Source organism: Pteronotus mesoamericanus, unplaced genomic scaffold (assembly GCF_021234165.1).
Source record: "Pteronotus mesoamericanus isolate MK-2021 breed Mesoamerican mustached bat unplaced genomic scaffold, CSHL_Meso_final contig_657, whole genome shotgun sequence".
Classification (NCBI taxonomy): domain Eukaryota; kingdom Metazoa; phylum Chordata; class Mammalia; order Chiroptera; family Mormoopidae; genus Pteronotus; species Pteronotus mesoamericanus.
In genome coordinates, this window is record NW_026555229.1 from 22,431,195 (window position 1) to 22,459,095 (window position 27,901).

Genomic DNA, 27,901 nt, shown 5'->3' on the forward strand with positions numbered 1-27,901 from the left:
AAAGCCTTTTATGTGTCGTCTTCCCTCCCTCGCGTCTCAGCTGTTGAAAGCCCCGCTCATACTCAGGGCCTCTACACCCACCTCTGTCCCCAGAGTCCCTCGCTCCCCTTCTACCAGGCGCGCCTCACGCCCTCACCGGCTGTGCCTGGCAGCCTCGCTCCGGACACGGTGTGAGCCAGAGCGCCGCCTGGCTTATCTTTGTGTTTCTCCCAGTGCCTCTCACAGAAGCAAAGCCAGGATAGAGGTGCTTCGTTGCTTCGAAAGACTCACATTGTAGCTGATCAAAAACAAAAGAGAAGGAGGGGATCTTGAAGCTGGAGATGGGGGGGCGGTTCCTGCAGCATTTTGTTGTTCTCTCTGAAACTGGACTGTATTTTGTTGTGGTTTGTACTACGGGCCTCTCTCTACCTCCAGTCTGTGCAGTCTTCAAGGATAGAGGCCACGTAAGTTCATGTCCTTGTTTCTGGTGCCTAGCACAGGGCTTGGCACAAGAGGGTGATAACAGGCTGGGCTTTAAAAAAAAAAATCCTGATAGAAGAAACAGTCCTCTAAGACAGGAGAGAAGAAACACAGGCATCCACGCAGGGAGAGAGCAGTAACCTGACCTCGGCTGCCGGCCATGGGGTGGAGTGCTGGGAAGTAAGACAGAAACAAGGCAGCCTAGGGAACGGGCTAAGGTGCTTGTGCGTAGCTTCATAAGTGGCGGGGAGCCACTGTCATGTTTCAGAAGAGGGCTCCACCGCGGTAGAGCTGCGCTTTAGGAAGGTAACCTTTTGGCAATCACGTAGACTGGAGGAGGGAGGCAGGTGACGGTCGTGATGCTGGCCCTGGAAGAGGGGGACAGCTGCCAGCAGGCGGAGGCCTCCGGACATCTCCAGTGAGCGTGTCCGTGAAACACTGCCGCGTTACTCCCCCATGGCGTGGCGTGTGCCTGCCTTGTTGCAACAACAGCACCTAAGCCTGGAGTGTTTCTACTAAGAAAGAGAAATTGTGTTTTTTGGTGACGTACATTCAGATAACACGTGCTGCCTTTTCTCCGCACCCTGTGTCACAGTGGGCTCCCTTCGGAAGGGAAATTACTCTAGTCAGTCCGGAATGATCCCCGGATCTTGGCAACATAAGATGAAACTCCAGCTGATCCTCAAGTCATCGAAGGCCTATTATGTTTTGTCTGATGCTGCCATGAGTCTTCAGAAATACGGGAGAGCGTTACGATACATTAAATTAGCTTTGCAGAGCCACGGTAAGTCACTGTAAAGGAATGCATTTATCCGGCATTGGGAGGGGGCACAGAGAAGACATCTGAGTCACAGTAAAATTTTACTCCTGTTTCTGTTGTAAGATTTTATTCTAAAACTTTTTCGCACCTTGTATATTACCTAGTCCTTTATTTTCTGCTCTAAGTGGTTTAATGTGTCTTCACTTTGAAATACATGAAGCCATAATTGATACCTGACATAAAATAAACATAGAGCAGATACGATATTACAAAGCTTTCAGCTGGTAACAGGTTTTCATAATACTTACTGTATTCATTAATTCTTCATGCCCCTTTTTTCCTCCTCTTTTCCCTTCCCATGTAGACACTTACTGCTGCCTCTGCACCAACATGTTTTCTGAAGTGCTGCTGTTTCTTTCTCAATATCTGACACTCTGTGGGGATATCCAGCTGATGCTGGCCCAGAATGCGAACAACAGAGCGGCGCACCTTGAGGAGTTTAACTACCAAACCAAAGAGGACCAGGAGATCCTGCACAGCCTCCACAGGGAGTCCACCTGCCAAGGTGGGCCGGGGCGCGGCCCCCAGGGGGCCGGTCTGCTTACGCTTGCTGGGGCGTGTCCCAAGAAGTGGCAGAAATGGCAGTGTATGTTCTAAGACTAGTGCTGGTTTTCTGCACTTGTCTTTTCATGAGGTTTTTCCAGGTCATGCTTCTAGTCAACGAACCAAGCCATGGTTTCTTTTGAAAAGGAGTAACAGTTGGTAAAAGTAGATTAATTACTTTCTGAATAATTCCTGGGGGTTCAGATACAGAGATCATTTTTAAACTTAGCTCAGGGTTGGCAGTCTGACTGAATATTATCTTTTTTTTTTTTTTTTTTTTTTGAGTTACTAGATTTTTAAACGGGGACATAGGAAAACCTGGCCCGCAGCAGCAGGACCGTCCCTTGTAGCTCAGGATAGTATTAGGAGCCCTGAGGTTAGGGCCAGAAGGAGAGGAGATCGGTCTTTGGTAATGGATCATGAATTATTTTATTATACTCTTTAAGTTGTTTATATCCCATGTTGTCCACCTCCCAAAAAGTTTTCGACAGTGTACATCCAGAGAAGTACATTGAGGGGAAATGTATTTCTTTTTAGTTTTTTTTTTTTTTTTTGCCCTCTTTCTCCCCCCTTTACTCTTCTGAGTTTCTCATTTGATTTTAGTAGACACTGTGAGAAAATCCTCACTGTGTATTTACCACTCTTACTATATTAATTTGATTTAAAATATTTCTTTGTGAGAGTGAAGTTCTCGTGTATGTGAGTGTTACCATCAGGAATGCTACCCCTTCACCCCTTGAATTTGGGGTCTGCACCTGTTCCCTCCCGTCCTCGCTAGACAGCATGTTTGAGTCTTTGAGAGCTCATCGAGCAGCTTCTCCAGCGAGTCAGACCTACATGGGCAAACTGTAATGCATGTAACTGCCTCTGGTAGCAATCGGAACTTCCACTAATTAAAAAGAAAAAGATGGTTAACCCTGTGTCAGTTGACAACTTCAGTCCTGTACCAATAAGTAAGTGTACCTAGTAAAATGTGGGTTATGGGAGTTGCTTGGTATTTTTAGGCAGAAAAGCATTTATGAAGAATATTCAAACAATGTCTTGAGAAAATACAGTTTTCTAAAGAAATCTTTACTTTGAAATTAAATTTTTTGTTTTATTGATTGAATCTTAGTATGTTTATATTCCATTTATTTTATTATCTTAAAAGTATCAGATTACTTAGATGCTAAGGAAGTAAGATTTAAATGACTCACGGTGGTGATGTTTCCTTTTTTTTTCTTTTAAGGATTTGCATGGGCAACTGATCTGTCTACAGACTTAGAAAGCCAGCTTTCAGTTAGTTGTAAATGTTACGAGGCTGCTAATGAAATCTTGCAATTTAGTGACTTAAAAAGCCAAAACCCAGAACACTACGTACAAGTATTGAAGAGAATGGGTAACATCAGAAATGAAATCGGCGTGTTTTATATGAATCAGGCTGCTGCACTACAGAGTGAGAGAGTAGGTGAGTAACTCTTCATTGCCCATTCTGTTAGAAAATCACATTGATTTTACGTGGTTCATGCAAGGCACGTGATTTTATGTCATAGGTGCTCAGTTAAAAAGAATATTTTATTCTTAAATTCTCAAGAAATAAAATTAGAAAAAAACATTATTTCCCCTTGGAACTCATCATTTCAATGCCCCCCGTCCTCCAACTGCTCCATCAGAGGTGGGCTGGACAGCCAGCCTCACTGCAGGGGGGCCAGTCCGCTCACAGGCCGGGGGTGCTGCGGGGGGCCAGTCGGCTCACAGGCCGGGGGTGCTGCGGGGGGCCAGTCGGCTCACAGGCCCGGGGGTGCTGCGGGGGGCCAGTCGGCTCACAGGCCGGGGGTGCTGCGGGGGGCCAGTCGGCTCACAGGCCCGGGGGTGCTGCGGGGGGCCAGTCCGCTCACAGGCCGGGGGTGCTGCGGGGGGCCAGTCGGCTCACAGGCCCGGGGGTGCTGCGGGGGGCCAGTCCGCTCACAGGCCGGGGGGTGCTGCGGGGGGCCAGTCGGCTCACAGGCCGGGGGTGCTGCGGGGGGCCAGTTGGCTCACAGGCCCGGGGGTGCTGCGGGGGGCCAGTCGGCTCACAGGCCCGGGGGTGCTGCGGGGGGACAGTTTGCTCACAGGTCGGGGGTGCTGCAGGGGCAGTCACATAAGCTGCTCTCTGCCTGTCAATCTGTGGACTGTGCTTGACATTAGGGATAGAGGTGATTGCTAGTAGGAGGACCTGGGTTTTTTAAAAAAATAATTGTTTTTTTTATATATACGTTTATATATACTCTTATAAATTGTTTTACATATAATTTTTTCAAAATAATTGTTTTACATATATGCATTTATATATACTCGTGTAAACTTATATATATGGAGAGAGAGAGAGAGAGAGAGAGAGAGAGAGAGAGAGAGAGAGAGAGAGAAGAACCTGTGCGTTTAAAGTGCCTGGACAAGGAAGGTGGTGGAGGGGCATGGAAAGCGGCAGTCAGGGGCCTAGAAGAGGCGATAACCCAGACGCCGCCTCAACTCCACGGGACCACGTCTGCTGACTCTTTAGAGAGCAGTGCTTTGCTCGGGTGTTTTTATTTGCTTGCTGTGGTCTCCGCCAGTTCATGCGGAGCTGTGCCTGGGGGCTGTGTTAGGCTGCTGTAGCGTGAAACCACAGACAGGGCGGCTTAAACAACAGAAATTTGTTTCCCACACTCAGGAGGCTGGATGTCCAAGATCAGGATGCCAGCAAGTGGCATTTCTCTGAGCCCTCTCTCTGGGGCTCTCACCTTCGCCCCCTCTTGTTGTGTCTTCCGGTGGCCCTGGTGTCCGTCTCTTACAAGAACACTGGTCACGCTGGATTTGGGCCCCACATCATAGCCTCGGTTCACCCTGACAGCCTCTCTGAAGGCGCTGTCTCCAGAACCGGCTGTCGGCGGGGCAGTTCCGGGGATTTGAGGGCAAGGAGCGCACTGTTTGGCCCATGACAGGCGTGTGGGCTCCAGGTAGCTGGCTGTCCCCTAGACATCCTGTCCCTGCCACCGTCCTCTCATGAGCGCATCAAGGGACATTGATGGGGCTTACGTGGGTATTGGCTTACACTCTGTCTTTTTTTGCTTTTTTAAACAAAGTGAGCAAAAGCGTGTCTACTGCAGAGCAACAGTTGTGGAAGAAAAGCTTTTCGTGTTTTGAAAAAGGCATTCACAACTTCGAGTCGATCGGTGACGCCACGAACGCTGCCCTTTTGTTATGTAACACGGGGAGGCTCATGCGGATCTGCGCACAGGCGCACTGTGGCGCTGGGGACGAATTTAAACGTGAATTCTCACCGGAGGAGGGCCTGTACTACAATAAGGTAACGCGTTTGCTTACATGCTGGATCTCACCCGTTCATGCCTGATTGTCATTTACCTTCGCCTTTGCACCACTAAAATATTATAAAGCCAAAAGAATGAAAACTGTGGCGATGGCCCAGGCCTGGGCGGATCACTAGCTCACTTAGAAGTAGGCCTAAGTACACTAAGAATTCAGTGACGAAGATGGTACTGGATTCGAGGGTTAAAACACGATGATTCAGTAAAGTGTGTTGGCGTTACCAGAGTAAATGTCAGATGGACTAAAGGTCCACAGGAGATGAAATGAAAGCGCCTGAGGAAAATACGGGCAGAAGATCGTTTTGTGGGATGAGTAGGACTTTCCTAGTGTAACACAAGCAGAAATCATGAAGGAGGAGGAGGATAAATTTAAATGTGCAAAGATAAAGTTTTTTAAGGGCACAGCAGGAAGCAAAATTGAAAAGCATACCACAATGTAGTGAAACCATTTCTAGCACACGGGACAGATCAGAGGTTAATAAACCCTTGATATGTAACAATCAGGAATCACTGAAAATAAACTGTCCCAATAGAAGAAAGGGCAGGTAACCTCGAACAAAAAATTCACATATGTAATGAAAATACGTGGTTAATATGTGAGAAAAATTTCAAAATTTGAACTTTTATAGAATTTAAAAATTGAGTTTCTTTAACTATCAAGTTACCAAGTATTTTCTGGGGCAAGTAGTAACATTCGGTGGAGAGGGTGCGTAAAAACAGGCACGCATGTCGAGTACATTGCCCCCCACTTTTTGAAAGTTGTCTTTCATTAAAGACCTGCATTAGTACCTGTTTTCAATAATGGAAAGCAGTCTGAAGCGGGTGTTTGCCTTTAGAAAGAAGGTGAAAAACAAACTCAGCATCCAGCCTGTGCTTTGCAGTGAGCAGCTACAGAGGCGTGCGCATCCCGAGCAGCAAGGGTGGCTCCGCCAAGTTCCTGCCCAGGAGCCGCACGCGGCCTCTGCGCGTGGAGCCCCAGAGCTGTGGGCTGTGGCTGAGCGTCTAGGCTTTGTCTCCGCTGACTTGCGGCCTCTGTTAGTGAGGCGTGTCCCAGAAGGTCAGGAAAGCCTGAGAGAGCGAGCTTCCGAGTGTCACGCTCTCCGTGAAACTGGATGTAATTAAGCGCTCCGATCGCGGCGGATGAGATAAAAATGTGTGCGCGCTCAGTTTAGGGCCTGGGAACACCCAGAAAACTCTCTCAATGGTAACTGCTTTGCTTTCTGCCACTTAGACCACAAAAGGTTTCCTAGGAAAGCTCTGCTTTCCAGTCGCGGGGAGGCGTGTGCTTCAAAGCTGTATAAATTGGTTTAGCGAAGGATGGTCACGGCAGGGCATGTTTTAGAATAGAAGACCTGTTTTTGTTTTTTAAGTTCACATACACACAGAAAAGGAGGTAAACATACACGAAATGCCGGTGTTCTGCCGGGTGACAGGATGAAGTGCCATCGGGCTGCCCGGCAGGACCGCCCATCTCACCGGCGGCAGCAGCAGGGGAGCTGCTTGTTTTATAGTCTCACCTGGCAAACTGTTATCCTTGGACGCATCGATGTTTTTCTTTAACTTACTTGTTACGCAAGCTGTAGTTTTCATCCAGAAAGAAAACAAAGGGGACGGTGAATCCTCACGCCTCGGCCGGAGGCAGGAAGCGCCACAGCTCCGGGCAGACAAGAGGGGGAGCCTGGGGCCGACCTGCCTGTCGTCACTGGAGCAGTCACTGGAGCAGCCACGCCGACCAGCAACCGATTGACTGCTTTCCTTCTCCTAACGCTGTCCTTTCATGAGTCCGCCCCAGGCGGGCCAGCCTCCGCGGGACTTGGAGAGCGCTTGTGCTGTGGCGGGCGCTGACGCCGCTCCTCCCCCGCAGGCTGTCGATTACTACCTGAAAGCACTGCGGTCGCTGGGGACGCGAGACGTCCACCCTGCCGTCTGGGACTCCGTGAACTGGGAGCTGTCCACCACCTACTTCACGATGGCCACGCTGCAGCAGGACTACGCTCCGCTGTCCAGGAAGGCCCAGGAGCAGGTAGACTGCGCGCCAGGCTGCGGGGGTCTTCACCCTGTACCTCCTCGTGAAGGACGCTGAGCATCTTGTCCCTGACAAGCAGCGTTTAAATGTTTTTACGCTTCTTATATAAAATTATAGGCTGCTCTCTTTCCTTTTTGCCTCCCCCTTAAAAAAATGAACAGATTGAGAAAGAAGTCAGCGAGGCGATGATGAAGTCCCTGAAATACTGCGACGTGGACTCGGTGTCGGCCCGGCAGCCCCTGTGTCAGTACCGAGCGGCCACCATCCACCACAGGCTGGCCTCCATGTACCACAGTTGCCTGAGGAACCAGGTAGCGCCTTCCGGCGTCAGCTCAAGGCCGAGTCTGTGGGAAGGCCTTCTGGGGGCTTTCCTTACGCTTCGGTAGATATTTTAAATGCGTCCTGTTCTGTTAGCTGCTTAGAAAAAGTTGTGGCGTGTAGGCATGGTCCCCTTTTTTCCTTATACCATACATTTTTCTCTACTTTGATTGGGACTAAGTTTGCAAAATTATGTATTTGGCTGGGTGTTTTATTTTTATTTTTTTAATTTTAATTTTTTTGTTCAAATACATTTGTCCCCACCTTCGCATCACCACTTTCCCCTGCCCTCCTCCCCTGCCTCCCTCATATTTTGATTTTTTTTAATATAGTTAGGTTTTCTAAGAACAGTTTTGTGTGAATCTCGAAGTACCCATCTTTTACAACTTTTATTGTGAAACGTAGCATGCATATAAGAGCACATAGAATATGTGTGGAAAACGTATGTACAGTTTAAAGAATCCCGAGAAGAAAGCCCTGCGTCCCTCGCCCCACGGCTAAGGAACAGAGACGCACTACCCTAGGGTCCCCCGGTGGGCCCTCCTTGCGGAGTCTCCCTCCACACCCGCCAGAGTGTCCACTGTCCTGCATTTTCTGTCATGTCCATACCTTCTGTGTGTTACCACTTAAGCAGCATGTTCACATTTTACCTGCTTTTCAGCTTTATAGAGCGAATCATCCTGCATGTACTCTTTTGTGGCTTAATCGCCTTTCGCGTAGCACCATGTTTTTGAGATTCTTCCAGATCGGTGCATGTAGCTAGTCATTCTCTCAGCTCAGTGATATTCATGAAATGATTATGTCACAGCTTATCCATTCAGTAATTGCTGAACTTCTAGGTTGTTCTGTTTTAGCCTGTTAGAAATAATCTACTACAGAGAGTCCTGTATGCGAATTCTGGTACTCAGGTGCCTGCATTTCTAAGGATAATCTGAGGCCCAGCTTGAAGGTGCCTGCCTGCCTTCTTCCCTCCCTCCCTTCCTTCCCCTTGCTTCTGCCAGGAGGCTTGTGCTTAGTAGCTTCTCAGGGAAGACTTTCGTTTTGTTGATTTCCCTTTCTTAGCACAGTACCAAGACAAGTCAGCTTGCACCCGACTTGGGGCGAGGGTTTACAGCTGAGTTGCCTTTTTCCTGAGATTATTGTCCTTTGAGGTCCGCCTTCATCAGAGAAGATTTCCTTCCACTTTGTGCTAGCCCTCGACTCTCTGTTTTTGCCCATAGGAGGCCCCCAACCAAAATTCAGGGTTGCCCCGATGGCCTAATACTGTCAAGGCAAAAGCAGGCATAAGAGTCCTAAGACAATTCAGTAGGGGAAGGATTGTCTTTCCAGCAAATAGCGCGAGACGTGGATATCCACATGCAGAGTGGAGTTGGACTCCTACCCTACATCGCATGGTGAACTACCTGGAAATGGATTAAAGACCTAAATGCAAAAGCTAAAACTGTAGGATTTAAAGAAAAACAATAGACGTTGAAAGCGCTTAGTGATCCAGGTAGAGACTTGGTGAGGTAGATACTGTGAGACCCAGGCCTCCGGGTTTGCCTTCTGTCCGCCTTCGGCTGCAGGTCGGCGACGAGCATCTCAGGAAGCAGCACCGGGTGCTGGCCGACCTCCATTACAGCAAAGCCGCAGCGCTTTTCCAGCTCCTGAAGGATACGCCCTGCGAGCTGCTGAGGGTGCAGCTGGAGCGCGTCGCCTTTGCAGAGTTCCAGATGGCCAGTAAGGCTCGCGTTCTCGGGTCGGCGTGTGTGCGGGGGAAGGGGCCGGTCGCCTGAGAGTGAGGTGGGCCTGCGGGGCCCTCTTGGCTGTGAGAAATGCTGTTTCCGGTTTTGGGTTGCTTTGTTGTGGCCCCCAGTGACTTGGGGTAGAGACCAGAAGTCTCAACCCTTTTTGAGGTATTTTTTTTTAACTTAGAGAAATGGATTAGGTTATGTTCAGTGACTAGAAATGTTGGAATGCAGCCCATGCGCCCTTATTTAAAAAAAATTGTGACAAGTCAACGGAGAGAGAGATTTAAGTCACCGTGGACAACCTAGGGATGGAAAAGCAGCGGTGAAGGGGAGGCGGCCCGCTGAGTCCTCCAGCCACGCACGCGGCGCTGGGGGCCAGTGTGGGGAGCAGGCCGGCCCTGCAGATCCTGAGCAGGGCGAGATCGCGGGGCAGTGGGTCTGCGGCCCACAGTGCACGTCCCCCTGCTCCTCGCTGTGATCCACCGGCTCCTTCCACGTGGGGTCTTGGGAAGTACCCCTGTGGGTGGAGGAACAGGGAACAGTTACTCAGAGTTGCAGCAGTTCATCGGTTTTCCGGTTGGTTGTCTACGTCTGTAAAGTTAAAATAAGGGTCGTCCTTGACACACCGGTGACTGCACAAGGAGCCCTGGCCAGGTGCGCAGGAAACCAGGGGCGGAGCATTGCTGCCTCTGGGAGGGGCCTGGGGCCGGAGGAGGCCACGCCGGGGCCGGTGTGTGTCCTGAGACTGTAGTACCTTATCTGAACAGTTTTCAGAAGTGCTCTTTACTGAAAGTGTTTTTGTTAACTATTGACCAGTATATAATACCTGGCTGGGTGTGTGGGGTCGCTGTTTCTGGGGATAGATTTGGGTGATTTTTTTGCATTTCCATCTTTGAATTTTCTGCATGTTTGAATTTCTTAGAATGAGCAAGTATCATTTTTATAAAAAAGAATAGACACTGGGAATCTGCTAAGATGATAAATGTGGTTAATTCCCTTTTAAAAAACTGTTTCATACTTTTGAGTACCTGAGAAGAGTAATGTAGATATTTGAAGGAAAGGGTTGTTAGCCCGGTTAATGATGCTCTAGTTTACAACGCCATTTATTCTATCTGATTTTACCCTGTATTTTTTCTCCAGTACATAGGACTGGAGTTTGCTTTCCCAGTGTAGTTACTGTCTGCCCTCCGCCCGCCAGCAGCATTTCCATGCATAGGCAACAGCCAGCCTTCCTGATGCCATGATAATAGGTCGTTTATGCTGTGAAGCTGCTACATTTATGGAGTTGTGGTCCCCAAGACCACCTCACACCAACTGTCTCAAACCCCCTAAAGCTGTTGGCTCACTGGAAGCCAGAGCTCAGTGGAGCCGATGTGCCCGGCTGCTGTCTGTGGTGGGGGAGGAATAAAAGCCAGGGAGGAGGCATGTGGGGCTGGGCTGGGGGAGTGCTGAGCACGAAGCCCCTCGAGAAGCTTATGGTTGTCCCCCTTCTGTGGAGTTCTGGACTGTACTCAGTGCCCCCAGCAGTGATGCGCGACCATGCGCACTGAACTTTTCCCACGGGGAAGCGCTCCCACGCCTTGGGGTCCAGAGCGTTTGTTGGACACCAGCTTGCGTGGCTGACGGCCGTGCAGCTGGCCTGCGCTCCAGAGCCTCTGGACGTTGCAGGGCCCAAAGACTCCACACTGTAGCAATTATTCGGCTGCCCTGTGTGGTCTGGGATCATCACCCCCTGGGGGCCCAATGCCAAGGCCAGGCCTGTTTGGACAGGTTCATTACCCACCTCAGTCACGGCACACAACGGAGGGTCAGCTCCCGAGAGCAGGGGTGGGGGGGCTCTGCAGTGCCTGGTGGCTGAAGAGACGCGTATTCAGGTCCTGGAGTGAGCGAGGCCCAGGCTGCCTGCCTGCCTGCCTTGCCCAGAAAGCCGATGTGCCTGTTCGACAGGTAGGACAGTTGACCCCAGGTGTTTCAGAGACTTGGCCAGCATCATGGAGCTGGTGCCCGGCAGGTGGCCCTCGTCCCGCAGACCTCTCCTGCGGGTCCCGCACAGCTGACACTGGGTGCTGGTGCCCACTGCACACAGCTGTGTCCTCACCTGCAGAACCAGATGTCCAGGCAGGGGGATGATCCCTCTCTCTCGCTGTATCCAGTTGCTCTCCAGGGATAATTTCTAAGGAAAAGTTGGATTTAGGTATTTATTGGGCTGCTTTTGAGTTCCCTTTAGTGTTTGAAAGGCAGGATTCTTATTAACACAATGACATTGAATGGCTTTCTAGATTTGTATTTACAGAAATGATCATTTTGTGTCTAACTCTCTAGGTCAGAATAGTAATGTTGGAAAATTAAAAACACTGTCCGGGGCACTTGACATAATGGTGAGAACTAAGCGTGCATTCCAGCTCATCAGAAAGGAGCTCGTCGCGGAATCGGACCAGGTAAGCAGAGGAAGTGTTTTATCTGTGCTGCTTATGTATCCCATGCCGAGGGGTGAATGTATAGAGTGGGCCTGTGGGGTGCATGTGTGTATCCATGTATATGCATGTTGTATGTATATGTACAGAGTAGGGCAAAAGCAGGTTTGCAGTTGTCCAGGTGGAAAATAATACAGTAATCAATAACAATACAAAACTAAACTGTTTCACGTACCCAAAACTGTAGGCTTACTTTTGCCCACCCTGTATATACAAACATACGTATCAAGCCTGCATAAAAAGGTTAATAGTAACTTACTATATTTTATTGGTGGAATTATTATTAACTTTTTTTAGCTTGCAAGTGTACGTTTTTTTTAATCCCCATCTGAAGACATGCTTATTGATTTTAGAGGAGAAGGGAAAGAGAAAGAAAAACAGCAATGTGAGAGAGAAACATCGGTCAGTTGTTTCTTGCACACCCCCAACTGGGGACCGAACCTGCAGCCCAGGCATGCGCCCTGACCGGGAACCCAGCCCGCAGCCCCTCGGTCCCTGGGTGACGCTCCAGCCAACAGAGCCAAATGGCCAGGGCTGCAGGTGGACATTTTACATTCTAGAATGACTTGGTTATTAGTAAGGGGTGTAGTCTCTGTTTAGTTTTGCTTTGTGTGCATTTCGTTTAAGAAAAGGCCTTTGCTCTCTTGTAATTTCTGCTGAACGGCCCAGTGTGTGGGCTCAGCAGGCCCTTGGGGGGGCCTTCCCAGTTTGCCCACCCTTCATGCTGCCACTGCCCCTGCTGAGAGCCTCCCCGACCCCCGGGACACCTGTTAGGTGAGAGACATTTCATGGTTAGTTTGTTAAAATGATGTCAGGAGGAAGGAGGAGGGGCAGGTGGCCTAGTCACAGCCTCTACCACCACTGCCGGCCGCAGGGCTGTCCCTGAAAAGAGAAGTCTCGGGTTGCTGGCTCTCTGCCTCGGTGTAAAGCCCCCTGGATTCACGAAGCTCCGTCTGTCAATTCAGTATGAACTGCAGTTGGTGGGAGACTTGAGCGAACCAACTTCTTGTTGTTTTAGCCCAAGAGAGATGAGCCTTCCCCAGCGGCTGACACGGCTCCTGGTCTGAACCGAGAAGAAGCGTTGAAACTCCTCAGCATCTTTGAGTCCCGGCTGTCATTCCTGCTCCTCCAGTCCATCCGGCTGCTGTCTCCAGGCAAGAGGAAGACAAGGTGAATCCCACTGCTGGCGGCGGGAGTTCCTTCCCCAGCGCCTGGCCTGTGGAGGGCACACAGGTGATCGTGCCGACGTGGTGGAAGGAAGGGTTGCGTCCTTCCCTCGGCCCCATGGGTGGCCCAGGACCCCCGGCGGCGTGCTGCTCAGTGCAGAGCTGCATGGAACCCAGCGGCCGAGGGCCTTCCTCACCCACACGTTGCACTGACATTTCAGATACGTTGAGGTGCAGTGGTTCTGTGAGTCAGGAGTCTGGGCTTCAAGTCCAAGGTAATTCTAGCTCCAGGGAAGGCAGCCCCAGCTCAGACGGTGCTGGCTGGCACCGTCTGAGGAGCCTCAGGCTGGGTGTGGGGGCTGGAGGAGGTGCTAGGAGCACCCTGTGCCTCGCCTGTTTCCACAGTATTTTCTTCACAACCTGTCGCATCTGCCGCCCTTTTCCTCTTGTTCAGTGCACGTCTTCCCCCGCCGCCCACCCCAGTAGAACCCAGATGATAGCGTGAGCGCGGGACTTCGGTCTGCTCTGCTCGCTGCCAGGAGCACTTCCTGGTACATGCCGGGCACCCAAATGTTTGTAGAGAGAGTGAACATTGGTTTTAGTTGATGCGTTGAAATAAATGTCTAAACCAGGCCCACAGGCCATAGCTGAACAAGAAAGTGTGGAATAGGCGTTCACCGGGCGCATGCTCCCTGGGGGATGGCCGAGCTGTCCCTGTTGGGGTCTCTCTTTGGATGGTCGGTGGGCACCGCTGTTCACGCCACACCCGTTTTGTCTTTTGTTGTTTTTAACCCAGCAATAACGTGGAAGAAGATGTAGCCCTCAAAACCAACAAGCACATTTACTCCCAGCTTTTGAGAGCTACCGCTAACAAAAACACAAGTCTCTTGGAGAGAATCGACGTCCTCCTCCACCTGCTGGACCAGCTCGCCGGGGGCGGCGCCGTCCAGTGACTTGCCGGGGCTGTGTCTGCACAGGTGCAGCCCGTGCCTTCTGCACTCGGGGGCCCCCCCACCCACTCGGTGCTTCGTTCAATTAAACACAGAGGAAACACCACTTCCAGCAGGCGCCGCCGCTGGAGGGCGGCCTCCTCATTGCGCCGGCGCGGCAGGTCGGGGCAGCGTCACGGACTCCCCGTGGGCAGCGCTAGGGTCAGCGCCTGGCTCTGCGCGCCGGCCTTTCTCTGAGGAGAGTGTGGTGCCTCCGTATTAATAGACTGGCTGGGACACAGTTATACTTTTAAGTATTTTCGAAGTATGTTTAAGCTACATGGGTTTAAGACATTATTTTGGATAAATGTTACTTTGGGTCAAGGGAACTTTTATCCTGGTGACACTAGTGGTTCAAGTGGGTTAAATCGACAGTGTTTCCCTCCAGGCAGTGCAGAGAGGTCTGCCCGTGTTAAGCTTCAGGGCGGGGTTTCTCGAAGATGCGCCATTGCGCGGCTCTGCGTGTTCAGTGCATGCTCTGAAGGATCCAGTGTTCTTTGACTTTATATGCAAGTTGATCAAGAATAGATACTACCCTCCTTTTTTATTTTAAACTTGAAACTGTGAATAAGGTAAGAAAACTATTTTGAATAAATAAATTATTTATTTAAAATACCTTTGTATTTTTCTGTTTCACATTCTTCACACTGAGTTTTGCTGTGAACTCATTTGATTAATTTTCTGAAGGTTAAAACAATAAAAATAAAATGCTGCCCTGCACTGAACGCTCAGCAGGATGTTAGTCGGCACTTGCCGCGGCCGCAGGGCTCCGTCTCGGAGCACACGCACTGCGCTTGCGTCTTCTCCAGGCCTGGGACAGCGCTGTGCGCGTCCTGTCAGGTGCCTGCTGGGCTTCTGTGCACGACACCGTCGTAGACAAGCGCTCACCCTGCCTCTGAGCCCGGGGGCCGGCGGCCTTCAGGGCCGCCAGCGGGTCATCGTCACTGCAGGTCCTACACGTTCCCTGGCAGCCCCTCTGGCTGCCCCGCCTTGAAGGGATCTGAACTCTGCTGGGAGAGTGTGTGAGAGAGAGAGACTGTAAGATGCGTTTTTACAAACTGCTTGCTTGTACATTCAGACTTTTAGAAGTTCCTGACAAGGAGCTGACGTTTGTCATAGCTGGCAGAACTCTCGCCATTTGTCCACATCCTTGTTTGTTTGCATCGTCCTTGGGACAGATTTGCATCCATTTTCAAAAATTAAGCATGGAAGCACTTCAAGTTTTGACTGAACTGGAAAGCAGCTGCGCAGTTGGCGATGCCTCCTGTCAGGACCGCTGTCTCTGTCCCCCTGCGCAAGCACAGTCACAGTCTCTGCGCGCTGAGCCTGCTCGCTGGGGTGGGCTGCGCCTCGGCGGGACGGACAGTTTCAAAAAGGGCCCTGCTTCAGCAGGAGGAAGCAGGAGTTGGGCACGGGAGCCTCTCAGCTGAACAACCTTTTGGTCATTTTGGGAAATGACTTTTTTTGAGGAAAAGTAATTTTTAAGTGAGAAGATAGAAACCTTAGCTATCTTCCCTTGTCAAAGCCAAAGTATGAAATTCTTACGGGGGGAGGGGTGGAGAAGGTGCTTTTAAAATGTTTTGTAATTTGCTGATTTTAATTTGAAGCTTAAAAGTTCTGTGTTCTAGCTGTTCCTTGAAAGGCATTGTGGCGTTTGGGCCTGATCAGTGGGACAGCGGAATCTTTATCCAGTTAGTTTCAGGGCCCGAATTCTGTCCCCATCATTACATAAGACATCAGGGGTTTTGTCCGTGTTAAGAAGCTATATTATGCGAAAGTCGGGAACCGTAGCACCTATCTTAGAGGTAATTGATGCAGGGAAAAAAACACATCCAATTAGCCCTCGGGACATAAACTTCCATATAAAGTGTTTCCTGCTTTGAAGGGGGCGAGCTACAAAGCTGGCTGTTGCAGACCATTTGGGATAACAAAGAGCGTCCCAGGGATGGACAGAGTGTAGGGCCACCAGGCGGGCGTGAGGAGAGGAGGGGCCGGGGCAACCCCTGCGCCTGACCTTCGGCAGGACCCTTAGGGGGTGAGTGGCGTCTTCTGGGATTGGGTCCCAGGGCTGGCTCCCCATCTCCCCTGGATGTCGCTGGGGGTGGTGGGCAGGTGTGTTGGGGATGGGGCTGCAGAGCCCTAGCGACCGTGGAACACAAAGTTTCCTCAGCACTTTTTTTTTCCCCTTTTCTGGAAAAATAATTGTAAAATTATTTGCTAAAATTATGTTTTGCCTGAGCAATTGATTTTTAAAAGTTCAGTAGTACTTTTTCCATTGGTTTTAACTTAGGGAGCTCTGTCTGCTTCCGTTACTGAAAATCTGGTAGGTTTTCCTTGTAAAAGAAAAAAATTTTCGTGGCAGAGAAGCCCTTTGTCTCCCTCCATTCGCCTATTTTCATGACATGTCCAGCGCGGAGGTGTGGACGTCGCACACATCAAACCACCTCTCGGAGATGGGCTGCTTGGGGAACAGGCCATTGGCAGGGAGCCACGCGTGCTGCTTCCGGTCCCTGTCATCCGCCACTTTCCAGTACGCGTTGCCTTTGAACAGGAAGACGGACTTGTGCGCGTAGGAGTAGTAAGCCGCGTCCAGGTTCCGGAGCGGGTGGTTCTGGGGCTCCACCGCCGGAAAGGCCTCGGCCATTTTCTTGGGGTAAGAACCAAGGACTCGATTCCTATTGATATCGAACGCAAACACCTGCAATGCAAAGACAGCAGGTCTGGCTTTTCTGAAAATCGTTGATTTAGAGCAGTGAGGTAAGGAGAGCTGTGTCTTTGCACCAAGGTCTTTGGACTTAGGGTTCTGAATAATTTTCCATACAATGGGGCGATCTGCCGTGGCCATATTGGTCTGTGGTAACAGCATAACTTTAAACTGAGAACTTGGTCCCCCGAAAGTGTCAGTTAAGGGCTGACAGGAACAACCCCAGGCTGCAAAGCCGCCACTTACGAGGGACTCTTTGAAGAAGTAAATCAGCTGCTTCCGTCGGTCGTAAAAGGCGGTGTCCAGAGGGCTGGGGATGCCCGGAAACCCTTCTGAAATCGGTCTGGGGTAGCTTTTCCCTTGTTCATCTTCCGTGTGGGCCTGGTCCCGGTCGCTGTCGTATCTCCAGTATTGAGTCCCTGAGGGCCAAACAAACAAAAGTTACCGTGGCTTCTCGTAGTGAAATCACAGGAAGGACAAAGCAGACGGCTTCTCATCCAGGCCCCAGTGCGCCCGGCCCTTGCCAGGTGCTCGGGCCACTCCATGCTGGGGCTGACCCTGTGTTTCCAAATCCAGTCCTGTCACCCGAGGGCCCTGCCACCTCGGGGTCTTCGCTGTCTCACGGGCACGCCTGTCCACCCCCAAGTCTCTGGCTGTGAGTCTGACGCCCACCGCCTCCCTGGCGCCCACCTCCCCGCACACACCCTTCCAGGCCCCACCCGTCTGTCCGGTCTGGGCCAAGCCCTGACTCCTGGGAGGCTCTGGCACCTCATTCTGGGTGACAGGGGCCAGCTCTGCTCATTCTACCCCTTCACACAGACTTCTCCTATTGTGGGCTTCTAAGGCAGTTTTCTCTCCAGAATCAGACCGAAACTCCTTGGCGGGGGGTGGGGGCCCTTTCTTACAGTTCCTCGGCAAGCACCTCCGAGCCCGCACAATGCCTCCGCTCAGTCACTCTGGCATTGGCGCGATCGGGGCCTGGTGGAAAAGGCAGGGGCCCGGCACACCTCCGGTGCTCACAGAGCTCTCAGTCTGACGGGACAGGAGGAGTTACACTTTCACGAGCACTGCAGAAGCTTCCTCCCTAAGGGCCCAGGATATCTGTTCTGAAAGCACTTCTTTAACGAGAGAAACGGAGCCACGCAAAGCACCTCTACCTTTAAAAAAATAACGCTCGTCTCTTCTCCACGTCCAGATGTGGACAAAAGCGTCTATGCTGTGCGCCGGGACTCCATGCCAGCCAGTGAGGATGAGGACGGGGTCCCCGTAACGGGTCCGGTTGTTTCGATTTTCATAAAGCCAGTACCAGCTGCGGCGGAAGAAATACGTGCTAAACCTCAATGTCACTTCTCCGTGGGGGTCCCTCTCTTTGCGAATCCAGTCAAATGCGGTATCAAATGCGCCTTCACAGGAACCTTAAAAAAAAAAAAAAGGTCCAGCCCTTGACGCCGTTGCAAAAACAGCAGTTCCTGCTTTCTTGGGTGACTTGCATAGAGACCATTGCTAGGCCGAAGCTTTCTACTGAGACACCTTAAGGCCAGACCCCATATGAGAGTGGAAGTCAGCCTCCCCTGGCAGAGTGGAGGGAGCAGGAGGGACACCGGTGGCCTGCCACGGCCCTGGGCACAGGAGTTACTCCGCCTCCATTATAAACAGTGCTCCGGGTCACTCTCTGCAGGGCCTGTATTTGGGGGATAGTCACATGATCACAGTAAGTGTAGCTGATGCCTCTTTCCTCCGTTAAACTTTTAACCACCAGCCCACAGGCCCTCCGGCCTGAACAATCAAACATTAAAGCCTGTCCTGATACGGCCACGCTGTTCTTTGCCTGAGATCACAGACGACTTCTTCCAGCGGCTTCCAGGTCCTGCGGTTCTCGGGTGCCACGGTCCGGGTGGCCCACTTGTATTTAGAAAACCGCAGTGTCCAAGGAATAGAATGTGTCACGAAAGAGGGAACACAGGGGGAACGAAGTGCAAGGGAGTGTGCTGTGCTCCCCCCTAAGCCTCCGGTCTCGGCAGGGCCGCCTTTCACTAATGACTGATGTCCCTGCACCTCAAGGCAGCTGCCGGGGGGCCATCAGGCCAAGGAGCGCGGGGGTCTTCCCATGCTCCGCCGGCTCCACGGACGAACTCTCCAGGCAGTCTTACCATACAGCTTTTGAATGGCTTTTCTGTCTGACCAGTCCAGCTCAAAGGCGGGCCCCTGGGGAGTGTAATTCGGCTGCATTATGGATCCTGTCCTGTAGCTGTGCGGCAAGCCGAGGACGTGGCCGATTTCGTGGACGGCCACCTAGAAGGGAACACAATGCGTCAGTGCAGCGCCACCCTGGCTGTCGGGGAGCCGAGGACGGAGCTTTCTCTGGGACGCGGACACTCCTGCAGGGAGGCCCTGGCCTGCGCTCTCCCGCCTGTGCCGCGCTGCCCTGTGCCACCGCGTCACCACGACCTGCTGGAGGCCACTGACCTTGAGGAGGCTGATGCCCATGTCACTGGTGGGCGGTGTGAAGTGCTCGTCATCATCAAAGTGAATGTCGCCCAGGCGCCAGGCGTGTGCAAACTCCTGCCCGCTCCCATCAAACACCCGAGGGCAGCCCAGGTGCCGGCCTGGCCAGGGGAGAGGGAGGCGGTCCGGCTGAGTGGGGGGGCTGGCGCCCATCACACAGACCCCTCACCTGGTGGGACCTGGGAACGCAGACCCTGGTGGGGTTCCCTGGCTTGAGAGGCTTGCGGCCCCGTAGCAGAACCAGCAATTGCTGGACCAACTCCTCGACGTGAGGAGTGCGTGAGACGCGGCTGTTCACAAGCTGTGTCATGAAGTCTAAGGACATAAATGGAGCTGCGCACCAAGTGCTCCGGGGGCCGAGAGGCGGGAGGAGACAGCTGTGCTGGGCTGCCAGCTGGGGGGGTGGTGGGCGGGGACTGCTGGAGGCTTACGGAGGAGATGGGGTCGGTCTGAGCCGGACCCTGAGAGCTGAGTGGTCAGGGTGCAGAGCGGGTGCTGCCCAGCGGTCACACTTACATTTGTAGCACTTTTCCACCACCTGTGCCCTGTGTACTTCTCGCATTAGGAAGTCACAATGAGGCTGGCGGGACAGCCCTGAGCACCCAGATGGAGCCTGGGGGACAACCGCCCTTGTACCCCGAGGAGCACGCTGAGCCCCTGCAAGCAATGCTCACGGCTGACCTGCACTGATGTCCCCCTGAGACCCTCTGGGCTTTTTGCAAGGTGACATGCCTGTGCCCTTCCCAGTGAGTTGTAACAAAGCCACATCCACCATGTGCCTGTGCCCAGACAGGCGCCATCTCAGAACAGGCCAGGGGTTGGGGCTGGTGGCTCTGCAATGCGCTCTGCAGGTGACTGGGGCAAGAGGGAGGCCAGGGTGGGGCTCCCCAAACGGCCTCTTCTGCCCCAAGCTCCCAATATGCTCCATCAGACTACGGGGGGAGGCAGAATGGGGCCCAGCAGCCTGCAGAGAGGACACAGTGGGCGCAAAGCCTGCCAACGGGCCCTTCCTACCTCACCCGAAACCTGCCAACGAAGCCCTTCTTACCTCGCCCGAAACCCAGCTTTATGTCGATGGTGGCCGCAGGGGCGGTGAGGTCCTCGCGGAAATTCAGGGGCATCACCTCGCTCCACATCCTGAAGGCCAGGCGGAAGATGTGCCGCTGCTCCTCCACGGAGAGCTGGCTGCTGTAGCCTTCCCCCACCAGCCTCCAGGTCAGGGTCCTTTTGGCAAAGGCCAGGGTGCCCCCAATCTGAGGGGTACTCTTGGGTTCCTGGCCTGGCCCTGGGAGCAGCGTCTGCAAGAAGCGCTTCGGGCGGGCCCGGGGGTGCGGGGCCGGCAGCGGGGTCGGCGGGGTCCGGGGCTCTGTGCTTGTGGCCGGCAGCTGGGGCCGCGCGTCGGGGACGCCGCAGCGAGGTCGGTTCATGGCTGCTAGCGTGGCCACGTCCAGCTTCCCGCTGGCTGGCAGCGCATTGACCTTCTGGAACCTGCGCAGGGCCTCGGCCAGGGTGGCGCCCCGGGGACCCTCCGATGACCGGTCGCGGCGGGAACCCTGGGGCACTGGGGCCGCGAACCCCGCCCCCGGGGGCCCCTCTGCCCAGCCGTATTTGGACAGGAACCGCTGCGGGGGAGAAATGCACAGATCGGTGGGGGCGCGGCCAACAGCGTGCTCCACACCTGTGCTCTCTGAGTGTTTACACGCTACGCAGGCCGGTGTGTATTTGCGCGATGTCATCCGTATTTGCTACGCTATGTATTTACTTCTGTTGGGCAGCATTTCTACTCTGTTACCGGTGGTTTGTGCGAGGCCCCGCACCTGAGAGGCGTGTGCATGCGTGCACACCTGTGTGCACACGTGCGCGTGTATGTGCGGGCGTACACGTGTGCCTGTGGGTGCTTGTGCTGCGCGTGGTTGCGGTCTCGGCTTCCCCTACCTGGGCGGCGCGGAGGTCGGCGATGGGCGTGGCCCGGCGCAGCGGGGACGGCGCCAGGTCCGAGCGGTCCCGGCTGTGAAAGAGAGTCTCAGGCCGGGCTGGCCGCGGGGCAGCGAGCCAGCAGAGCAGCAGGGTCGGACGGAAGATAGAGGCCGCGAGCATGGCCCGGTCTGAGTTCGCCGTCCCGCCTCTGCGCGCACGGTCTCCCTCCTGCAGGAGCCGCTGGGGACGCCCTTATCAGCAGCAGCGCTGCACTGCGGGCCCCGCCCCTCTCACCCGGGCGCGAAGCGTGCCAACGGGGGCCGCAGGCCCCGCTCCTGAGGGGCTGTCCTTTGAAAACCCCAGGACCACCCCTCCTGCTGGGTGAGAACGCCCCATCGCCCCTGGCTCCGTTTGCAGAGTCCTCAGGTCGCCGCAGCACGCACGTGCGGCCGCCGCTGGGTTTCCATGGGGACGCGCGGGCGGGCACCTCTGCGGCCACTGCCACACCCACCCCAGCCAGCGCTGCACCTGCTCGCAACCACCGGGGACCATTTAATTTGGTTGTACTTTAGGTCTATTATTTTAGAGGGAGTGGAAATTGCTTTAAGTTTTTTTACCTCTTATTTTTTTATTTGTCAATGACAGTGGACATTCGATGTAACTTATGTTAGTTTCAGGTGTGCAGGATAGTGGTTAGACATTGCTAAAATTTAGGAACTGCCCCCTGCCCCCACTTAAGTCCAGTACCCACCCGGCCCACACGCATTTCCTGTGCTGTCCTTTGCAGGCTGGCGGTCTGGGTCCTTCGAGGGGTGGGGGTTTGGGGGGTTGGGTTTTGGAGAATTTTGGCTTATCAAATTTTTTTCTTATTGCTTTTGTTCCTCTTTATAAAAGGAATACTTAATCAGTATAGCAAAATGTAAATTTTGAAAGTACTGAGAATAAAGGAGGAAATCCTATGATTTAGATGGTAACATTTTCGTGAACATTCTTGCAGATGTATATATTGTGTACATGCATAGAGAAGTGTCTGTGTGTGCGCCATTTTACATACGTTGCATATTCTTTTTTCTTTTCTTTTTTTAGAGGGGAAGAGAGGGAGAGAAGCATCGATGAGAGGGAGAAGCACCCAACACTTGCGTGTCATATGGGCGCAGACCTGGGGCTGAACCCGCAGCCTAGGTGTGTGCTCTGCCCCGGGATTGGATCGGTGAGCCACGCCAGCCAGGGCACGTATGCTCTATTTCATTTCATTATTGAAACTCAGCGTACTATCATGTGCATCTTTCTGTGTTCATGAATATAGGCGTTTATCGTCCTAGTTAATGGCTACATGGAGCCCAGTCTATGAGTCAGGGATTTTTATCTGAGGATAAACTAGAGTTGCACCTGAGGTTCTAGAACATGCCCTGGCCCACACTGTCCCTCTCTGGTCACCTCAGGAAGGCAGGCAGGGCCGGCTTCCTTGCTGAGAGTGTCCGGAGAGCCCGAGGGACGAGGTCCTCCAGCCGTGACCGCGGGTGAGAGCCTGGCATTGTGATGTCAAAGGTCTGGTCAGAGCCAGCGTGGGGCTGGCTGGCAGTCGCTTGTTCATTCATCATCCAGCAAACGCTTGTGACTGTTCTGGGGACCGGGAAGACGGAAACAGACACAGCGGACTCATTCTCCCCTGGCCCCAGCCCTCATGGAACTTCTGCTCTAATGGGGGAGACGGACAACAAACAAAACAGTGAATGAAAATTTCAGGGAGTGACCAGGGGCTGAGAATGTTACCAGAAGAACTGAATGCCTTGGAGGTGGGGGTGGGGGCGTCATTAGTAAAGGGGGCAGGAAAGGGCTCTTGGAAACATAAAACTTGAGCAATGAAAGAAAAATCGGATAGGTCAGTATATTTGTCCATTTCCTTACCCACATTAATATATGTCAGCGAACACGTGTCTGACCAGTGACAAACGCACTGCACAGTGTGGCTAAAGCAAAGCCTAATCGTCGGGTGCGAAGGCATTGTTCACCTCCCCACTTCACTGCGTTTTCTTTTTTTTTTTTTAATTGAAATCTCAAACCGTGTTTTGATTAGCAGACAAACCGTAAAGGTTTTCTCTGAGGAAACAAAAACCCAAAAAGGTGCGAGACTTGGGACAAAAGCACCCCAGCGGTTCCCGCGCTGTCCTCCCTGCTGGGAGGCTGGCGTTCTGAGCGCGGAACAGAACTGAGAACTCTGCGGCTGGGAGATGCTGTCCCGGCGGCTGATGTCACACAGCCCGGGGCCCGAGGGTGTGACGGACGCAGAGGGTGCCTGTCCATTCCGCGGGCGCTGGCTGGGGGCCGTTCCTGAGAGTCAGGTCTCAATGCTTGCACCGCCGCTGGGCCCGCCGGGGGCAGAGCCCTGCTCGGGGCCGAGGTGCGAGGAGTTGATTGCCGCCGGGTCCTGTTCTCTCGGGTAACGTTGGTCTCTTTTTCACGGTCTGGTGCAGTTGGCCTCACGCAGGTCCGGTCAACAGGACCCAGGGAAGCGTGCCGGCCCTCTGCTTGTGTCTGGGAGGGCTCTCCTGCCCGCCGTTGCTCAGCATCCGGGAGGCCTGCGTTCTCCGGGCTCACAGTGTTTGACGGACCAGAGCGCGCGTCCCAGGTACGCTGGATTTGGAGCCGCTGGATTTCGGAGGGGAATGGCAGAGGGAGCTGTGTGACCTACAGGATAAGGGACGAGGGCCCTTGGGGAGACCAGGTCCTGGTCTGTGCAGGCCACTCTTGTGTCTGAGCCTGGGGGAGGGTTTGGCTGGAAGCTTCTAGCATCTCCTTAAATGCTGAGGTGGCATGACCCAGTCGTCGGTGGGAAAATTGAAAACTGTGTTCCTGTAATACGCGTTATTTACCAGGCCGGTGTGCATAGTCTCAGCAGTGTGCTACGTGCCGTCTTGGAAAGGGGCAGCCCTGAGTTACTCCCACAGAGACGTTTAAGCCGGAGGTGCTGTAGGGGGGCAAGTCTGACTCAGAAAGTGAACACGTTTGGGGTTTGAAACCATCTGCTCGGCGCAGGCCGGCAGGTCCCTTGCAGCTACACGTCGCTGCCTGTGACCGAGAGGGCGGTCCTTCCCACTCTCTGTCCTGCTGAGTCCCTTCTCTTGGACTTCACGTTTGAGTCCCCCGCCGTCCTCGAACCAACCCCTGACCCGCGCTGGGCCGGCCGAGGCTCCGAGGCCTCCTCGGGAGCCCCCTCCGTGGGTCCCACGCAGGAGGCCCTGCGGTTCGGGGCTCATCCTCCCGGCCCTGGCGGCAGCTCACCGAGGCGGCCGCAGGAGGCAGGGGAGCCCCCGCCACTGCCCGCCCGCCCTCCTCTGCCCAGGCGCGCGCGTGACCGTGGCGCCATGATTGAGAGGGTGGACATCGAGACGATGGTGGCCATCGGCGGCGGCTTGCTGGTCGCCGCGTTTGTGCTCATGTGCTGTTTCCTGTGTGTTTACTGCAAGTTGGCCAGCGTCTTGAGGTGAGTGGCGTGGGTGAGAGTGAATGAGACCCCTCCCATGGGACACCTGGGGCCCTCTGCTTGAGCGGGGCCACCCTTGCTCTGGGGCCGCACCCCCGCGGAGGTCGGGGCAGCGGGCAGGTCTGAAAAGGCAAAGGCAGGTGAGTACAGAATCTTGGCTTCTCCCCCTCCTGGCAGGGGGTGTGAGCTCACAGGGGAGAGCTCTCTGCAGACGGCTCTGCGGGCCAGCGCTCCCTGCTGTCCCCTGACCTCACAGAGCCCACCCTCAGCGGGCGATCTCCGCCCAGGGGCCGGCCCTCCCTGTGCCCCGCCGGGCACCACAGAGGGGAGACCGCGGGGCAGGCCCCGGCACCGAGCCTCTGCCTCCGGGTCCCTCAGAGGACGGGCGGAGGCGGTCTCCCCTTGCCTGCGCTGGGGGCTCTCAGGGCGCTCCCTCGCTCATTGCCCGTGGCCTCGGGGACAGCGAAACGGGCCTGGGAGGCTGGGGGAAGCCGAGCTGTGTGAAGGTGCTGGGGGACACCTGACAGTGGGGTGTAGGTCAGGGTAATCACTTGGAGCTTTTTTCCAAGTGTTTTTCACTTTATCTGGAGCAGAGGAGCAGCCCTCCCTGAGAGGAAACGAACGCGGGAGTCTGGGGGCCGGGGCGTCCCCGAGCCCGGCTCTGGCCTGCGGTCCCCCCCACCCACTCCAGACGCGCACCAGGCGCTGACCGGCCGGACCGGCCACCCCCGGGGCCAGGCCTGCGGCGTGCGTCCCTGGAGTCCCTTCACCCTACCTGACACTTGTAACACCGTCTGGGAAGGACTGGGTAGGAACTCGGGAGAGGCGCCGAGGCGCAGCCGCCGGCTGCGGTCGCATGGCGTGATTTGCCGGGCTGGGAACGGACGTTGTAGGAAATGGGCTTTAAGAAATTAATCTATGCTTTTTATAAAATCTCTGCAGGAAACTCTGACGACCAGGGGCACCCACCCCGGAGGCCGGCGGCTCAGTGGGCGGGGGCCACGCCGAGACACTGCCTTCTCCGCACCGGCCACCGCCAGCGCCCCACAACGCGGCTCCGGACAGCGACGCTGCGGAGACCGTGGCCCAGAGAGGGGGGGCCCCCACGTCTCCCGGCCCCGGGCCATCCTGTGAAGTAGAGATGTCCATGCTGAGCTCGGCTGCCTCCCGACTCCATTCTTTGCAGGTGTTCGTGGGGTGGCGGTGGGGTCCCCGCGGGCAGGAGCTGCGCTGTCGCTGGCCCCCAGGCCCCTAGCACAGGGCGCAGGCTCACCAGGTGCCGGAGGCCGGGGCGGGGGCAGGGTGGCTGAAGCTGGCCATTGTCGGTCCGGTAACACTTGTCACAAGGTAAACCTGGACACCCAGCACACGGCAGCGGACCCCGAGCAGCGGCGTTTTTGCTCGCTGCCTGCTGGCCACCCGCGCTGAGCTCTGGGCCCTGCCTCGGGTGGCAGGGCGCTTCCTGCGCTGCCGCGGGAACATCCAGGAGCCAAGTGCTCCGGCCGCTCTTGAGGAAGCTCAGAGGCCAAGAGAGTCCTGGGCCGCTGGGGCCTGGCTCGGGGAGTCTTGCGTCCCACCCTCCTCCTGGGGGCCGTGCTCCTTCCCTGCCTGGGCTTCCAGAACCTTCTGGACTGTTAACTGCCTTCTCGCTCCCAGCAAAGAAGTCCAGGCACAGCCCATTATGAAAGGGCTAGTCTGGTCCCCGCCCTGATCGGTACTTGGGAGGGCACACATTTGGGGCAGCTCTGCAGGGGGGACGGGTGGCAGGGGGTGACCTGGGTTCCAGGGCCTCATCGTCTTCCGTATGGGAAACGCTGTGTGACTCACACACGGGCTTTTCACCAAGTCCGGGGAGTTGGTTGCGTGCCATCCTGTACTGACGTCAGGATGGGTAGGTGGTTCTGTTCCCCATCCTCTGCCCAAATACCCCAGACCTACAGACGGTGCCTCTCTGGTGACCAGAGAACGGAGCCCAGCTCGGTGACCAGCTGGCTCCATCTCTGTGCCGGGCAGCCCACCCCCTGCTCCCTGGGGCTGGCTGGCGTGGGACCTCAGGTTCGGGGAGCTCCAGCCGACGGGGCTGTGGTCCCGGGGGCCCGCGAAGGGGAGTGTGGGTCTGACGCCCCCACACAGACACCCCCGCGGAGACGACCTGCCGCCAGCCAGCAGGTCGGGACCTGGCTCCACCCTACGCAGTCTCGTGAGTGGCATTTAGAGCCCAGTTTTCTTCGTGACATGGACCCACCTGCTAGGATAGTTTTGAAGGGTTTCAAAGAGAAAGGCTGGTCACTAAACGTGAAGTCAGAGGTAAGATAAAAAGATCATTTCTTCCGTAAGGGCTGTGTGTACCTTCCAAGCAGTAACGTGCTTGCCAACGAGACTGAAAGTTAGAACAGCTGCCAGCGCAACTGTGTATCTGCGGCTTTCGTAGCTTTTATCAGGAGTTTTATCAGGAGCTTCTAATGCTGCTCCGGATATTAGTCTTTTTGTTGCTGCTGCTTTTGAAAAACTTCATGATTATACAAATCATAAATCTATAAATAATATGAAAATACACAACTGCTGTGTTGATTTTAAAAAAAGATTCAGTAGTAAGTGTACGAGGAACTTCTAGTACACAAGATTTTCCTTGTAGATGTTTATTTTGCCAGTTCAACTCAATTATTTTATTATTTAGGATTTGATTTGATTGTAACAGGAAATATCAAAATAATAGTGGCTTACACGAAATTAGTTCACACTTCTCTCACACCCAGGAGTCCAGAGGCAGCCTGGTTTCGTGTCCCAAGGTCATCTTGGGCAGGGTCATCTTGGGCAGGGTCATCTCAGGGCCCAAAAGGGTTGCTGGAGCTCCACCTCTTGTATCTGCGTCCCAGGACACAGGAAGGAGGATGGGGCCTCTCCTGCCCTGACTGACTGGGCTGCATTTATGTTTCTGAAGGAGGTCTCCATATGTAGCTTACTGTAGCCCACAACTCACAAAGCAGGAACTTCAAGGTCCTTTTCACAGGATGACTACAACGACTCACACACAGAAAATCTCACCATTCACACCAGGTCTGCTGGTTTTCAGACCGCGGGCGCGTCGGTTTCCTCCCCAGAGACCGCTTTGCCTTGGAAGCAGTACCAGCCAGCGACAGCTGGTCCGCTAGGTCGCCACGGGGTTCACTGGAGGCCCCCTGCTGCCAGAGGACGCCCTCTCGCAGGGCTGGGAGCTGCCCATGCAGGGCGAGGGTCCGGGAGCCTCCACGGAGGGAGGTGGCGCGCACCTGCCAGCCCCGGGCCGTCCTGATCGCTGGCGTCCAGGCGGGTGGTTCCCCGCAGGCACACGGCAGGCGTTGTGAAGGAAGGCATAGCCCGCAGGCAGCAGCCCGCTGTCCTCGCCCTGGCCGACCGGGGGCGGGGCAGGGGGGGGGCAGCAGCCCAGGACGGCCCGGGGCCGC

At 54.3% G+C, this 27,901-nt stretch overlaps 2 protein-coding genes across 3 annotated transcripts in view; one reads left to right on the forward strand and one right to left on the reverse strand.

The window, feature by feature from the left end:
- The window catches only part of EDRF1 (erythroid differentiation regulatory factor 1), a 31,852-nt gene extending 17,480 nt beyond the window's left edge, over nucleotides 1-14,372 (forward strand). For both annotated transcript variants that reach the window (XM_054581681.1, XM_054581682.1), the window contains 10 exons: nucleotides 1,055-1,243; nucleotides 1,584-1,784; nucleotides 3,051-3,269; nucleotides 4,903-5,126; nucleotides 7,010-7,168; nucleotides 7,333-7,482; nucleotides 9,055-9,208; nucleotides 11,542-11,657; nucleotides 12,712-12,863; nucleotides 13,656-14,372. In XM_054581681.1, coding sequence (XP_054437656.1) covers nucleotides 1,055-1,243; nucleotides 1,584-1,784; nucleotides 3,051-3,269; nucleotides 4,903-5,126; nucleotides 7,010-7,168; nucleotides 7,333-7,482; nucleotides 9,055-9,208; nucleotides 11,542-11,657; nucleotides 12,712-12,863; nucleotides 13,656-13,812 — 1,721 coding nt within the window. In that variant the 3' untranslated portion in view covers nucleotides 13,813-14,372. The remainder of the gene's footprint in view (nucleotides 1-1,054; nucleotides 1,244-1,583; nucleotides 1,785-3,050; nucleotides 3,270-4,902; nucleotides 5,127-7,009; nucleotides 7,169-7,332; nucleotides 7,483-9,054; nucleotides 9,209-11,541; nucleotides 11,658-12,711; nucleotides 12,864-13,655) is intronic.
- Nucleotides 14,373-16,243: 1,871 nt separating this feature from the next.
- MMP21 (matrix metallopeptidase 21) lies at nucleotides 16,244-21,154 on the reverse strand. Its single transcript, XM_054581237.1, has 7 exons — nucleotides 20,993-21,154; nucleotides 20,106-20,679; nucleotides 19,019-19,158; nucleotides 18,703-18,844; nucleotides 17,710-17,967; nucleotides 16,799-16,971; nucleotides 16,244-16,546 (listed from the first exon to the last, which is right to left on the reverse strand). The coding sequence occupies exons 1-7, from the start codon at nucleotides 21,152-21,154 to the stop codon at nucleotides 16,244-16,246; spliced, it is 1,752 nt and encodes a 583-aa protein (XP_054437212.1).
- Nucleotides 21,155-27,901: the final 6,747 nt, after the last annotated feature.